This window comes from Castanea sativa, chromosome 2 (assembly GCF_040712315.1).
Source record: "Castanea sativa cultivar Marrone di Chiusa Pesio chromosome 2, ASM4071231v1".
Classification (NCBI taxonomy): domain Eukaryota; kingdom Viridiplantae; phylum Streptophyta; class Magnoliopsida; order Fagales; family Fagaceae; genus Castanea; species Castanea sativa.
Window position 1 is genome coordinate 18,115,671 of NC_134014.1, and position 16,283 is coordinate 18,131,953.

General features: G+C 34.5%; 1 protein-coding gene and 1 pseudogene across 1 annotated transcript; both read right to left on the minus strand.

Annotated features, from left to right (window-relative positions):
* Positions 1–351: 351 nt before the first annotated feature.
* Positions 352–1,940, minus strand: LOC142624410 (zinc finger BED domain-containing protein RICESLEEPER 2-like; annotated as a pseudogene).
* Positions 1,941–7,500: 5,560 nt separating this feature from the next.
* Positions 7,501–16,049, minus strand: LOC142625775 (electron transfer flavoprotein subunit beta, mitochondrial). The gene is made up of 5 exons (XM_075799487.1): positions 15,858–16,049; positions 15,480–15,764; positions 9,967–10,047; positions 9,502–9,596; positions 7,501–7,865 (listed from the first exon to the last, which is right to left on the minus strand). The coding sequence occupies exons 1-5, from the start codon at positions 15,924–15,926 to the stop codon at positions 7,640–7,642; spliced, it is 756 nt and encodes a 251-aa protein (XP_075655602.1). The 5' UTR covers positions 15,927–16,049; the 3' UTR covers positions 7,501–7,639.
* Positions 16,050–16,283: the final 234 nt, after the last annotated feature.

The window sequence follows — 16,283 nt, forward strand, 5'->3', positions numbered from 1 at the left end:
TCTAAAGCATTAAAAAGCAACTACTCTATTCTCTATAGTTAAGTCCATGACTTATAGAAAAGAAAACCTATAAACTATTAAAATTTCTTTGCTATAAGCAAGAGTTGATTTATAAATTATAAGTTAGAAAAGCAATATGTCCAAAAGAGCTTCCAAAATGTATCCAAAAATCTGTCTCCTATACAAAATGTGTCCTTCCTCCTACAAGAAAATGGGCAAAAAGTTATTTATCAATAGAAATATAAGGACAAAACCAAAAAATGCAAAATAGTAATAACCGAAAACAATAGAGAGGGCAAAACCAAACTCAATAGAAATAACAGTAAGGGCAGAAACTTACCCGGTTAGTGATTAGTCATCAACACTAATTGAGATACCTTTGCTTGAGCTTGAACTTCCACCACCTACTGCTGCTTGACTTATAACTAGAAAATAGAAAGAAATGAAGGCTATTAGATTAAATTTTATTTGAATAAGAAACATTTAATAGGTAGACAAAAAGTTTGGAAGTTAAAATATTACCTAAATCATGAAATTCATCTTCCAAGGCCTCTAACTCATCCTTTGATTTGTGAAAAGAAATTGAAATCAAGGCTTGAAGCCAATCTTGTGCACAAAAAAGATTTTGAACCATGAGTGGAGAGAGTGAACTCCGAAATGGATCAAGTATACGTTCTCCGGTACTAAATGCTGACTCAGAAGTAACAATTGAAACAGGTACAACCAGCACATCTCTAGCCAATTTGGACAGCAATTGATACCTATTTGAATTGGCCTTCTACCACCCCAATATCTCAAATTTCACATCCCTTCTACTTTCACAATTTTTAACCAAATATTTGTCAATCTCATTGCTACACCTTATGGACTACTCAGCCTCCAAGAAACACTCATACCTAGAATTAACCATCACATATGAATCATTACAACCAATTGACCCACCTTCTATGTGTGTCCTCTCACTCCCACTTAGTATTTGTACATTTGGTGAATCAACACAAGAGTAATAATCATACAACTTGACCAAGGTACCCCTCACCAATTCAATCATCTCATCAGCCACTTCATTCCCATAAATTTCAGAAAAAGAAAACTTCAAAAACCTCAATCTCTTTCTTGGATCAAGAACCACAGCCACATACAAAAGATGATTAATTTTATCCCCTTTCCCCAATACTTATCAAACTTAGATTCCATTTTAGTTGCCATGTTTTTCAAGAGGTGGTTTTGAGATTTACTTAAATGTGCAATATTCTCTTGAATAACAAACATCTCATCAAAAAATGTGTTTTAAGTAACATACAAAGAACCTGAAAAACTTCTTCGTTCCATTGTAAAAAAACTTCAAAAAACCCACAAATGTCCTACAATTTTGGAAATCAATAACACTAAGAGATCCCATACCACCACTATTCTCCTTGTTCATAAAGTATGAAAAATAACTATCATCCTCAAAGTCCATTCATATGAACACTTTCTCAAATTTTTTGCTGTTTCGAACATGATGAAAGTAGTGTTCCACCTACTTTGTACATCTAGACAAAGAAGAGACTTAGAATCAATACCTAATCTCTCCACAAAACCCATAAAAGTTTGATTCCTATTTGGTAAGGACTTCACATACCTCACAGCTTCACGCACCTTAGCAATGGATGCATCAATTTCTTTCAAACCATCCCCCACAATCAGATTTAGGATATGTGCACAACACCTCATGTGCAAGAACTCATGTTTTAAAACAGTCCCCTTCTAATCTTTAGTTACAGTTTGCAAAAACTTAATGGTGGCACCATTTGAGCTAGCATTGTCCACTGTTAAAGTGAATATGCCATTAATACCCCACTCACTCAAACACATCTCAATTTTTCTACTTGACAAAAATTCAGAATACTCTTATGCAACTTGTAACCATCACCAATAAAATGACATGTGAGAGACATATAATTTAGATTTTGAATACTAGTCCATGTGTCCGTAGTATGAAACACCCTACGGCCTTTCAAAGCCCCCCCTCAGTTTCTCTCTCTTAACACCATAAATGCCAATCACATCCCTAGCCACAGTTTGACGAGATGGGATATCCCTAATTCGCAACTTAGGTTGTAAGATTGTCGAATATCTCTGAAACCCATATTCTTCAACAAACCTAAAAAGCAACTCATCTATTATAATTATTTCAGTAAGTGCCTTTCTAGAAGCCTCAACAATAAAGGTTGTTGATACAAGATAAAACCCTTCCTCCTTATCCATTTTGGGTTCAAACGCTAAGATTTGTTGCCCTTTAAGTGCATCTCTATTAGGATTCCTAACACAAACTGGCGTATGATTCAATATTTTAATAGTGCATCTCTATTAGGGTTCCTATAAGTTTTTTTGGCAATAATTTCAAACAGCCTTAAAATGACCCTCACCAATATCTAATTTTTCAAAATGGTCCCAAGCAGTGTACTTTTTCCTATTATTACACATCTTGCCTTTGCCTTTAGGTGGAAGTGGGGGAACCTCAGCATTAGTTGGAGTGGCAGTAGGTTTAGCTTGGGCAACAGATTCAGCTTGGGCAGTAGATGTTTAAGAAGGGGGTGCATCACTAGAGGGTTTCATAACCTAAAGACATCAAATTTATGCATTAGCAAACTATCATAACAATGATATTACTAACTCAGCAATAAGAACACACACAAGTGACACAACAACAACAACAACAATAGGTCAAAGCGGCAACAAAAACAACAACAAAGTAACAAACAAACAACAACAAGTTAAAAGAAAAACAACAGAAGATAAATGATACCTTAGAGAATGCTTAGCTGTTAGGGATTCAACCTTGAAGAGGAAGCAAAAAGAGTAGCCTATTTGAACAAATTTCAATTCCTATATAAAATTAGGGTTTCAATTTTTTAAATTAGGATAACAAAATGAATCAAACAAATTAGCAATAACATAGAATCAAATAAAAAAATAAAAATGTGTTAGGATTTCATCTTTTAAAATTAGGGGTTTGTCTTTCTTCTTTTCTTTTTTTTTTTTTTTTTTTTTAACAGTGAAGTACATTTCTCATTAAAAAAAAAAACAGAACAAGGCATAATATTGGGCGGATACAAACCACACGGTTCAGCCTACATAGGATAAAAATGAAGAAAAAGAACACAAATGAGCACACTCAAATTAGGGGTTCATCTTTGGCCCAACAAATCAAATCATGACAATTAGGGTTTCATCTTTGAATCCAATCGCTTGGTCTTTTTTGGTCCCCTAATCTTTGAATCAAACAGAAAAGTATAGAGAGAGTGACTACACTGGATACTATGTTTTGTAGTGGAATCAAGTACATGCAACTCTATGGCAGTAAGGCTAAGCAATTTCTCATAACTATGTTCTTTAAGTTTTCAATAATTTGAACAAGATGAAAAACACATATCTCAAAATAGAGAAAAAGATAGATGAAAAGGAAGAAAATATACTTGAGAGTCTGAGACTAAGAAGCTGAGACCAAGAGCCTAAGAAGACTTAACCCATGGCCATGGTGGAAAGTGAAGCGAAGCAGTGTCAAGTGTGTTGGTGATGAGACGACGGTGGCAACTTCTAGGGTTTGGAAAGGAGTGTGGACTGTGGAGGGTATGGAGTGAAGGGTTGAGACTAGAGAGACTAGAGATTGAGAGTAGAAAGGACGGAGACTGAGATTGAGAGTGAGCTTTTGATTTATGAGAGAGTGAGATACTAAGAATTTTGAGATGGGATGGAAGACTGAGGCTTTGCGTTTGGAACTGTGGAAGACTGATTTTCATATGAATTTTAGTCATTCTGAACTTCTGGATGATTTGATTTTTGCTTTTGATGATTTGATTTTTGCTTTGCGTTTGCATGTAAGTGTAGATAACGTGTAGCTCTTAATAAGTCAGTGACAAAGTGCTTTAGTCTTATCAGGTCTTTAGTCTCACATGTTCAAGAATTTTTTTTTATTCTAAAACTTTCGGCCGGGTTGGGTTATACAGGTTTTTAATCCCTTAACTCGCTACCCAAACTGAATATTTGGTTTTTCATAGAGAAGGACCCGAATCCGACCGATCATGGGCTTCAGGTCGGTCTGATTCGGTCGGTTTGGTCGGGTCCTAGACCCGCTGGACAGCCCTAGTAATGAGTTAGTCGAGAATAATAGCTTGTTTGGATGGAAGAGGAGTAGAGTAGAGAGCGGGAGAGTAAGTTAAATTACCTTATTTGGATGTTTTTTTAAGGGAGGAGGGAGAGGGATTTAGAGGGATTCTAACTACTTCCAACCCCTCATTTTGAATTCCCCTAAATTGGAGAGATTTGGAGGGAGAGTAGAGCATAGAAATGTTTGCCCAAATGAATTAACAAATTTACCATTACCATATTAACAAAATTACAAATTATGAAAATGTTAATTACTCTCCTCTCCCTTACTTAATTTTAAAAATATCTAAATAAGGTGGAGGATAATCATTCCTCTCTACTCTCCTCCCCTCTACTCTTCTCTCCCTCCAAACTTCCAAACATAGCATAAGTGTAAGTGATGATTATTATGATGAATAAAGTTTATTAGCAAGCTTCCCACATAAAATAATTATTCAGTTTTTTTTTTTTTTTGAAAGAGAGATGTGTTTTTCTATGAGAGAGAAATATGTAAAATGAGAAAAAAACGGACTTAGAAACCTAATTCTTCTATTTTATATATTTTTTATACATGCATAAATAATTTTGGGTATAAAACCTCAGTTATATATATATATATATAGGGTTGGGTTCAAGCTATACCTAGATGTGAATTTTGACAAAACTACCATTAGAATATATTATCTTCATATATTCTCCATACTTGCAAATTTTCAAGGTGATCAAAGATTAATAGTTATGTCATCAATCAATTGTTTAAATTCAAGTTTTTATAGTTGAAAATAATATATAAAATATGAGTTTATGGATTAAATAGTAAATAAAATCCAATTGACATGAAAATTGGCATGAATGTTAAGAACATATAAAACATGTAATTTAACGATGAGATTTTCAAAATATAAATTATGTAACAAGTTATTGGGTAGTATAACATTACTTAGAGTTATACTAGGTGTAACTTGAACCCAACCCATATATATATATATATATATATATATATATATATATATATATATATATATATATAGAGAGAGAGAGAGAGAGAGAGAGAGAGAGAGATTTTCAAATTACATCTAGTGTAACTCTAAATTGTGTTACATAACCCAATAATTTGTTATTGAATTCATATTTTAAAATTTTCACCATTGAATTACATATTCTATATGTTTTTAATATGCATACCAATTCTCATGTTAGTCAAATAGTACTTACCATTTGATCCATAAGCTAATTTTTTATGCATTATTTTAAATTACAAAAATTTGAATTTAAATAATTGATTGATGACATATGTTTTGATCTTTGATCATCTTAAAATTTTGTAAGTTTTAAAGATATACAAAGATAATGTAATCTAACAGTGAATTTGTCAAAATTCACATTCACTTAAAACATATTGAATTGTGTAACATTGCTAAAGTTACACCAAGTGTAATCTATATATATACACACCTAGTGTAACTTTAAGCATTGTTACACTACTCAATATTTTTTAATTGGATGCAAATATTGACAAATCTAGCATTAGATTACATTATCTTCGTATATTCCTTATGCTTGCAAAATTTCAAGGTATTCAAAAATTAATAGTCATGTTATCAATCAATTGTTAAAATTTAAGTTTTTGTAGTTTAAAGTAATGCATAAAATATGAGTTTATGAATCAAATGGTAAATAACATCCAATTGACATGAAAATTGGCAAGAATATTAAGATCATATAGAACATGTAATTCAAAGGTGAGATTTTCAAAATATGATTTCTATAACAAATTATTGTGTGGTGTAACATTACTTTTACACAAAGTGTAACACACACACACACACACACACACATATATATATATATGAATTTTATAACAAGTTATTGGGTGGTGTAATATGAATTCTATAAAAATGTTAGCAACCAGTGTTTTAATTTTTGTTAACATGGATGTTTAAAGTGGATACAATGTTTATTAATTTTTGTTAACATGGATGTTTAAATTTTGTATGGACATTTGCTCATCCTTAATGTAATGATAGGGAGCAATACTAAAGTGTTGGTTAGGAAATTTGAAACCTTCGATCATTAGACCTACCCATTGAGACTATAAATGTAACCATCAAAAAAATGTGTACAAAGAAAATTTTAATTGAAATTCAAATCAAGTTTTCCTCTTCCAAATAGGAATGAAAATTTTGAGGCGCAATTGTAGGTATTACGCATTAGCATATAGATTATAGACGCAGGACATGAGGGATGGGCCCATTTGATCACTAGGGAGTGAGGTGAGGACCTTCCAAATATGAAAGGACCATTTCCAAAGTGAAACTGAATTTTGACAAAAGTGGGAACCGAGCTGTCGTGGCTGACATACGAGGATCGTAATAAGATCCAATTCTGCTTATCCAAAGGTTCACAAAAGCAGGAGAGTTGTCTTTACTTGCAATATTTTACATCACTTTTACAATAAATTTTAAATTGTAGATTATTATTGGTGGACATAAAACAAATTAAACCTAAAATAATAATAACTTACTACCTAAAATTATTGTGAAAATATTGTGATCGTGTAACTCTTCTCAATGTGAATAAGGTTTAACTTGGTTTTGTTTTTTTTAATCAAACCTTGATCTTATAATAAAGTTTTGAGAATTTCAAATTTTAAATTTAATAAAGTTTAGGAAGGGTTTACAATTTTTTTATTTATACAATGGACATTTTATGCATTGAATATGCACTAGATATTGCTAATATGATCCTCGAGAAGAATTAAATAATTTCTAGTGAAAGTCGACAAGGACTATTATGGCCACGGCAAAAACAATCGCTACTAAGCCAATATATCAGCAGATCTTTCGGCCTGATATTCATTCTTGAAAAGATGCAGGTCATGATCCTGAGGCTACATAATGATTATAAAAAAAAAAAAAGCCTAGGTTGAAACCGACATTCTATCTTCAACATGCTTCACACTGCATTGCATACCTGATACCTCTTGCCGCGGTATAATTGCGTCGTCAAACTGCAATTGTCAATTCATCATTTGAAGATACCTTTTTTTTTTTTGGGTAAAAAAAAGAAGAAGAAATCTTGAATGTCCACTAACTGTTACAGAATAGAAAGAATTCTATAAGATGATCTTAACATGACTAATTTTCACCTGCTACTAGTCAAAGTTTACCAGTAGCCTTTTTCTATAAGCAGCAGCAGCCACCACCCCTGGTCTTCAACTTCAATTTTCTGAAATAACTGCTCTGCTACTCAAAAAATACACGACACCGGAACATGACAACTTTGCTGGAGTATGATCAATATCAATATATCACGAATAATATAACAAAAGAAGAGGATGAGAAAACATGAAATCATTGAACAAGATTCTATAACAAAATGAAATTTTATTAAAATAGCTTTCAGCTTTGTTTTGTAGTTGCATTTTTGTCAATACATCAACATGTAACATTTGGTGAGAAGCAACTGATTAGTACAAAGCTTTTCTAATCAAGAAGCTATCAAATAATCAGATGACATGAGCTTCATTTTTAAGCTTGTCAATCAGCTCGTCCACAGAAGAAACTATAACCCCTGCTTTTCTCTTAGGAGGTTCAGTGACCTGAAGAACCTCTAATTCGGATTTGATTTCGACGTTTAATTCCTGTGGAGTGTATTTCTTTATGACCTTTGATTTTGCTTTCATTATGTTGGGGAGTGTTGCATACCTAGGTTGATTCAGCCTCAAATCAGTGCTGCATACGGAGCACAAATAAAACACATCAAAGTCACAAGAGATCAAGTTACAACACATGCACATAAACAAAAGCACGCACACAGTAAAAATCTGAGGCTGGATCTGGACAAGTCATTATTGTAAAGCACACTCTCATATTATAATAAATAAATAAGAGAGGCCTTCTCTATAAATTATCCAAGGCAAGTGTGTCCCCATCAGCAAGTCTGCATAGCACTATCTTTGAAAGCACAGGAAATTAAAACTTGGCCTTAGAATAGCAGAACATTTGGAATCCCTTTATGAGTTGCAAATACAGTCCAGCAATATATATATATATAAAATGCAAAAAAAGCGATTCTCTTTTTAGTTTTTTGCTCCAAAGACAATAATAATAATAACAAAGACAATTCTCAAAGACCCAATAAAGCAAACAAGCAAAAAAGGTATAATTTTATCTTCTTCCAGATTACTCCATCTTATAAGTATTTAATCCCCCAAATTAAAATAAAAGTGACTGAGGGGTAATATTGAAAAATAAAAATAAAAATTCATAGGTAATTATGTTAGTGCGAATCTGTTACTTTTTATCTCCTTTCGTTTTATGGGCTTTCCTAAAGTGGTCAATCTCTTTAAAGATGTTTTATACAAAGGTTAGGACAATCTTGATATTGTCTGAATATTATATAATCTCCATTACTATTTCCTAAATTATAAATCCTTATGGGTGCTAAGTGCTAAAGGCCACTGAACATGGATCTGTGCTTCACTCACTTTTCTTCTAATATGGATCCACTCCACAACATGAAAATAAACACTTTTTAAAGAAAACTATAAAATACGAATAAATGGAGCAATAGAGGCTTCAGAAACCATACAAACAAGCTCTAAAAGAGCCCATTTGGACCCAACAAAAGTTAAATTAAGATATAAAAACTTGTCAACTTAGCAAACGTTATTCTGATTTTAAAAAACTTCATGACTTGAAACACTCAACCATGTGATCAAGCTGTAGAATGCAGGATTTCCCAGCCCTTTTGGCATAGCTATATGACTTATCTGCCGTTTTCTTATATAGTTGATCAATTTAGCAGGCCAGTTTAGATTCTGCAGTAACCAAATGAACACATGGTACATTTATTTTGGGTACATGTGAGACCACCTTAACACATTTTCAGTATCACTATTCCAAATAGTGTTTAAGCCACCAAACCTAAAATACTTTTTCTTGGAACATCACATCACTATCATGAAAGTAACCACACGTAATATTCTAACATCCAAAGATGATCCCTATGGGCCATTTATTTAACGAATAATGAGTTACCAAATTCCTAAAAAAGAACCATATATTATTATTCACCATACCTTCAAAAGCAAGTTTTAAAATTTCTTTGCAAGCTTTAGTCCATCTAATATATATAATTATACTTAAAATACAATTTAACACAAGGATATACATAAGAAAGTTGTTGCCCATAATTACAATTAAACACAATGGCATTAATTGTTATTCGTTATAAATTTAGTCATAAAGGGCCATTAAAGAATATGAATGTGTCATGTTTTCAAAATAGAAGTACAAACAAACACAAAACTGTGAGCAAACATAGTGGAAGTGTTTGATAACAAATTCATGAGGATCAGACCCTTACGTGATTACAGCTGGTAAGTCCATACATAAGGTCTCAAGACCACCATCAACTTCTCTATCCACCGTTGCCAGTTGCTTCTCCTTATCTAACACCACCTACTAGATAGCAGCAGTAAATCACAGGGGAAAAAATGTCAAAACAACAGGAACAGCAACAATAGCGGCAAGAAAATCACTTGCTTAAAAATTAGCTGAATACAAAGACTAATTAAAAGTTGACACGAAATAATTAGGAAATAATACAATTGTCTTATACTCCTCCAGTTATCTTTAGATTTGACATTCAGGCAGACTGCAAAATAAGTACAGTTATGTTGTGCTATACATAATCCCACCAATAATGGGAAGCCAACAGAAACAAAACGGCATGAATTTGGATACCTAGTAGAATAGCAGTCTAACCTTCCCTTATTTAATTGAGTAATGAACCTTTGTTTATATTGAATGTTTACACAGTTCAACCAACCTTTGAAGCAAAGGTCCCCTGTGGCCAACCAAGCAGCCCTGCAACCATTTGCCCTGTTTGATTGCAATCATCATCTATGGCCTTCACACAAACCCAAAAATGAGAAAGAGTCATTCTTACAAATATCTCGATATAACTCTACTTTAAAAAGTGCACAAAGAAATGGACAAACATTAGGGATTAAGGAACTTGATATATACCAACAAATTCAAAAGAAAACCTGTCCCCACCAAAAAAAAAAACAAATAGAACAAAAATTCAACACAAGACATTGTTGTAGAAGAAATTAACACCTAAATGCACCCATTGTTTGCTAAGAAACACATTATGAGAAATAAATTTAACTGATGCCCGTTTAAGTATTTCATATTTAGTACCTGGGAGTTCAAAAGTCTCCACTCAACTAAGCCAATTGCAAATATTTTGTCTTAGTTAATGTGGATTTCAAATTTTGGCAGCACCAAAAAAATTCGTTAGGAAAAAAGCAAAATCAGGTTAGAATTTTTTATATCTATTTCAAAATCTTCCTATTGATTCAGAATCCAACATGAAACTCAATCTTCAGAATCAATCTTACAAACCCACCAACCTGCTAAGTGCTAACACAGAGCAGATGTTGCAACAGGTCATAGAAGCTGCTATTGTGGCTACCTCTAATAAGAAGAAGAATAAAGGGAAAAAAAAAATTGAGCATGTTGATGATGCTATAGGGAAGGGCGATAGTCTTGCCTCCCCTTGAATTTCCATTCACTGAAATTGACTGTTTGGAATTTAAGGCATTTAAATGACCCCTTAAAACAGAAGAAGTTCAGGTCTTTTATTCTTAGATTAAATATTTCTCTAATTTCCTTGTGGATACTGAGGTAAAATAGGAGAATGCTAAAATAATCAGGAAAAATATTGCACCAGGGTGGGATTTTATGAGTGATAACAAAGTTTCATGATCTGGGGAGAATTCGGATTTGTTGGAATAGCAATGACCTGGATGTGACTAAGTTCCAGAAATCAGACCAGGCCATTGTGGTATGACAACTTCTAGTGGGGATCTGAAATGTGTTTCCTCCATCTATAGTGGTATGGAAAAGGAGGAAATACAGTCAGTTGAAAGTGAAACATCAGACTGGTCGCACTTAGTGCTGGTTTGGATCCAGCTTATTATTGCTGCATCCGCGTTTTGTTTTTTTTTTTTTTTTTCTTCTGCTGCGGGAGGACAAGCGCGCAGTGCGTGCACTGTGCGCGTACTGTACGCGCACTGTTCATGTACGTTTTTAGCAATTTTTTATTAAAAATGGGTCTCGCAACACTATTTACACATTTAAAAATTATTTTGCTACAGTATTTTCAGTTTTCAGCAATAAGTTCTATCCAAACGGACCCTTAGCAGCCCATGGTTTTTGGAGGGTAACTTTAATGTGGTTAGTAATGCCATTGAGAAGCTGAATGGGGAGGGCAGTCTATGTATAAAACTGAATTTTGTCAGTGTCTCTATATTTTAGAGGGTTTAGATATTCCTTTTATTGGTTCTCATTTTGCTTGGAGCAGCAGGAGAGAGGACAATGACTTTGTTGTTAAAGCTGGGCAGGGTGATAGGGAATATCAAGCAGTTGTCTCTTATCAACAAGCATGGAGTTTTTTAACTCCAGGAATATCAGATCATTCCCATGCACTCATGTGCATATCTGCCATTTTTTTAAGAAGAACCAGTATCTGCCAATATTGGTTTGGTCCCAAGCATTCTAAATTTTCTAATGTGGGTTTATCATAATGGCTTCATGCCTTTGTTCCAACAAGCTTGGGAAGATGAAGTGATGGGAACTCTAAAGTCAAAGCTCTACAAGAAAATAAATCAAGTAAAGATGCTGGTAAAGAATTTAATAGAGAAGTGCTTGGAAATTTGTCCCAAAGGCTGGTTGAAGCCAGGTTGGAGCTGGAGGTTGCACAAAAGGAAGCACTTGCTCATCCTGGCATAGAAGATTACTTAGCAAAGAGAAGGAAAAGCTACATGCCTATATGGCTATAAGAGGTGCTGAAGAGGCCATGTTGAAGAAGAAGGCTAGAAACACCTGCAAATTTGTCCAGAAGAGCCAGAATAATGCTTTTTTCACAATGTGGTGAAAATAAGAACTGCCAGGAACTCTTTTAAACGCATTTATGATGACAAGGCAGACTCTAGACTCATTTCCTTCTGCAACACATTGTACCAGTGCATAACTAAAATCTTAATTCTTAGCTAATAGGTTGAAGGGCTATGTCTCAGTGATTTTGTCAGCAATTCCCAAACAGCGCTTATCCTGAGTAGGAATATTGCTGAGAATGTTTCTCCATGCTCATGAAATTGTGATGAATTATCATAAGGTTGAAGGGCCAGCCAGGTGCACCATTAAGGTGGATTCAATGACAGCCTATGAATCCGTTGATAGGAATTTTATTTCTCACTGCCTATCAGCCATTGGGTTCCCTCCTATGTAAGTCCACTGTATTAAAGAATGCATAACCTATCAATAGCCGCCTAGTGGGTTATTTTAAGTGAATAGGGATTGAGGCAAGGTGACCCCTCTCTCCTTATTTGATTGTTATAGATATAAAAGTGCTTACTAGATTGTTAAGCAATTCTGTGAGGGCTTCTAAGGCTATGTTTGGTAACTATTTTTGCCTTTCGTTTTCAAGAACTTGTTTTTAAGAATAAAAACAAAAAAAAGTTAAGGCCTCCTTCTACATGCTAAGGCTTCAACTATGTTCACCGAATTTGGCAGAGGAATTTTCTGGCTCATAGCAGCAACCAGTCTTCCTGCAGAATCCGAATAATGATGGCTAAAAAAGTCTGACTCATTATCTCTTCTTTAAAAAATCTAACCCATTACCAATATAATATGCTATCATAATGCCAACTCCAACCAAAGATATAAAACCCCATAGCACAGGTTGTAAAGATGAACGGAATGACGAGAGGGAGCGGAGTAGGGAGTCAGGGAGAGATAGTGGTGGGTTTGGCAGCACATTTTTCAAAATTCGTTCGCATGGTATTATCTTTGTTTTTATTTTTATTTTATTTTAGCCATGACTCGAATCCTGGACCTCATTTAAGTGTACCCTTCCCTGTGTTTTCTAAATTGAAAATACCTCTTTACCTGTTCTCAGTTTCCTTTAAAAATTGAGATTTGGAAACTGTTTTTGTTTTATGTTTATTTTGAGTTACCAAACAAATTTTTTGATATAGAAAATAGAAAATAATTTTTGAAAATAGAAACTTAGGAAAAAAAAAAAACAGCTGTCAAACATACCCTAAGTGTTTCAAATTTCATCCTAGATGTGCTTAAGTTCAGCTTTCACATGTTTGTTCTCCGATAACCTCATGGATTTTAGAGCAGCTGAGGGAGCCTATGTTTTCTGTCATTAAGAAGGTGTTATCTAAGTTCAATAAACTCTTTAGTTTTTTTTTTTTTTTTTTTTTTGGGGGGTGGGGGAGTTAGATTTTCTTGGCTAACCCAAATGAGGGGCTAAAGAAGATTCTACAGATAATGCTTCAAAGGAAAGTAAGTAGCTTGTAAAGTTTGTGCAAATGATTGTCAGCCTCTTGTTGATAAAATTACTGCCAGAATTGTAGCTTAATCCTCAAGTCACCCCTTCGTTTGCAATTGCAACTCCTCCAATCTGTCTTCAATGGAGTCTGGTTAGTGATCCAAAGAAAGAAGGTGGATTGAGACTAAAAAGAGTTGGAAATTGGAATAAGGCTTCAGCTTTGATGCATATTTGGAATCTTTTTGTCAAAGCTGGTTCTGATTGGGTTGCATGGGTCATGGGTGTCCATGAATATTTGTTGAGAAAGAGGGATTTTAGGGCTATAAATATTCCACAAGAAGCTACATGGGGGTGGAGGAAGCTGCTTAGACTTAGAAATCTTGCTAGCTAGGCGGTTTCTAAGCACAAAATTGGGAATGGAGAATATGTTTTCCTCGGGTCGGAAAATTGGCACCCAAATGGACTTTTGCACCCTAAGTATGGTTTTGGGATTATTTATGATGCTGATAGCAACAGATAAACTAGAGTATCTAGTTTTATTTCTAATGGTAATTTGTGTCAGATGTCAACAAGGTCTGATGCTTTGGTTGAGATTTCAGGCTAAAGCATTACAGGTTAGTATCGCTAAGAAAGACTCTGTTGAGTGGTTTGCTGCTAAGTGTGGTATTTTCTTAGTTGTGCTGAAACCTGGGAAGCAATTAGATCTAAGGTCCCAGTTGCTGATTGGTGGAGGTTGCTTTGGCAACCGTCGAATATACCAAGACATGCTTTCATGGTTGGCTACTAGAGATAGATTGACTACCCGGGTTAGACTGTTGAAATGGGGTTATCAAGGTCACTATTTTTGAGCATTGAGTAGGGGTTGTATAGAAATAGGGGATCACTTGTTCTTTGAATGCCCTCTCACCAAGAGAATATGGCTGCATATTGAAAGCTTTATGCATTACTCAGTTAAGAAGGCAGACCTGGTGTGAAATCATTCAATGGGGTGTAAGGACTTGAGGACTTGAGGAAAGAATGTAAAATCGTTAACATGCAAGGTTTCTTGGGCCACTGCTAAATATCCTATTTGGCTCCAAAGTCCAAAGAAATGCAAGAGCATTCAATGGAATGATCATGACCAAGGAAAGCATTATTCATGCTTCCAAATGGGATATAAAGGCTAGTATTAATCACTGCAGGAAGTTTGATTACTCCTTTCACTTACAGAACAAAAGTCTTTGTAACCTATGGGTCATTCTTTGCTAAGTGTTAATTGAGTGGGTGGGGAAAACCGACTACAGGGGCCTTCTTGCTGTCATTGGTTTAAAGAATCCACTTTGCCCATTTCACAACCGACTCTGGAACAAAAGATTCAGTTAGAGCTTAGTCCTGGGGCTAGATTTGTCACTGGCTTATATTTTTGTGAGGTTTTTTTTTTCCTTAGTTTGAAACTTTGCTCCTAAAGTTTGTGGCTGTTGCCTATTAACTGCTTGTTGTATGAATTGTCGTGACTAATAAAGGGACAAAGTTTCTTTCCAAATTAGTTTGGAGAGAAATCCTTCAAACTCCCCCTATATCATTTTATTAGATGTGAATTTTGACAAATACCCCATTAGATTGAATTTTCTTATCATATCCTAGCAAAATTTTAAAAAGATCAAAGTTCAATAGCAATGTCATCAATCACAAGTTTTTTTAGTCCTAAATTATGCTTAAGAAATAATTTTAAATATCAAATAGTAATTAACATTTGATTTGAACGAAATTTGACATGCATGTTAAGAATACAAAAAACAGTGAGGTTTTCAAAATATATAGCCTAATTAACAAAGTCCTTGCTCATTCATTGATTAAAAACAACAACAACGACTATAGAACAAACACCCACAGCAATGAATTTCTAAATAAACCAACAAATTTATATACACTAGCCCAATCAAAAAAAAAAAGCCCTTTCTTAATATATAACTGACTGACATAAAATAAAACATTTGTAAGTGAAAAAGAGGAACCTGTTTGCCGAGAATGAGAAGACCAGGTTTCTCAAGTTCCACAAGGGCCTTGAAAAGCTTGGCAACAGAGAGTGGATAGAGAGGTCCAGTGGCGTCCACATGAATAGCTCGATCAGCGCCCATAGCCAGACCAGTTCTGAGCGTATCGACGCACTGAGCTGGACCCATACTGACAGCCACAACCTCAGAGGCCATGCCAGCCTCTTTGATTCTTAGAGCCTCCTCCAGCGCTATCTCGCAGAATGGGTTCATCGACATCTTCACGTTCTGGGTCTCCACGCCCGTCTGAGAGAGAGATCAATAAATGTCAAAATCAAACATTTAACCCCTTAAAAAAAAAAAAAAAAACAGTGTGTTTGTGTTTGTGTGTTTGCTTACTTTGTCGGGTTTGACTCGGATTTTGACGGCGTAGTCGATCACTCGCTTTACGGCCACCATTATCTTCATGTTTGGTTGGGGTTGGGAGAGATTTGAATGCTATGCTCATGTCAGAACAGAGTTCCAAATTCCAACGGAATGAAATTCCATCTAAATACATCACATGTGCCGTGCCACGTATACGCATAAAATACTAATGGATTAATAGGAAAATTATACACTGCTCCAGCATCATGCTACTCCTGTACACAACTACACATGCAGGCTCTCAAGAAATTGATCATCATTCATCGCTTGTTTGCAAGAGTTGGGGTAAAATTTTCTGTTTATTTTAACGTAAAAATCTATTTTTTTTAATCTAATTTTATCTACTTTTTAAAATGCATCCTATTAGATTATATATTTTACATTATATTTTATTAAAAT

Excerpts from the sequence above, each read along its gene's own strand:
- LOC142625775 (XM_075799487.1), bottom strand. The coding sequence starts at position 15,926 with ATGAAGATAATGGTGGCCGTAAAGCGAGTGATCGACTACGCCGTCAAA. Across the intron at positions 9,597-9,966 it reads AGGGGACCTTTGCTTCAAAG|GTGGTGTTAGATAAGGAGAA; the intron begins GTTGGTTGAACT and ends GCTATCTAGTAG. Across the intron at positions 7,866-9,501 it reads GACTTACCAGCTGTAATCAC|CACTGATTTGAGGCTGAATC; the intron begins GTAAGGGTCTGA and ends CTCCGTATGCAG.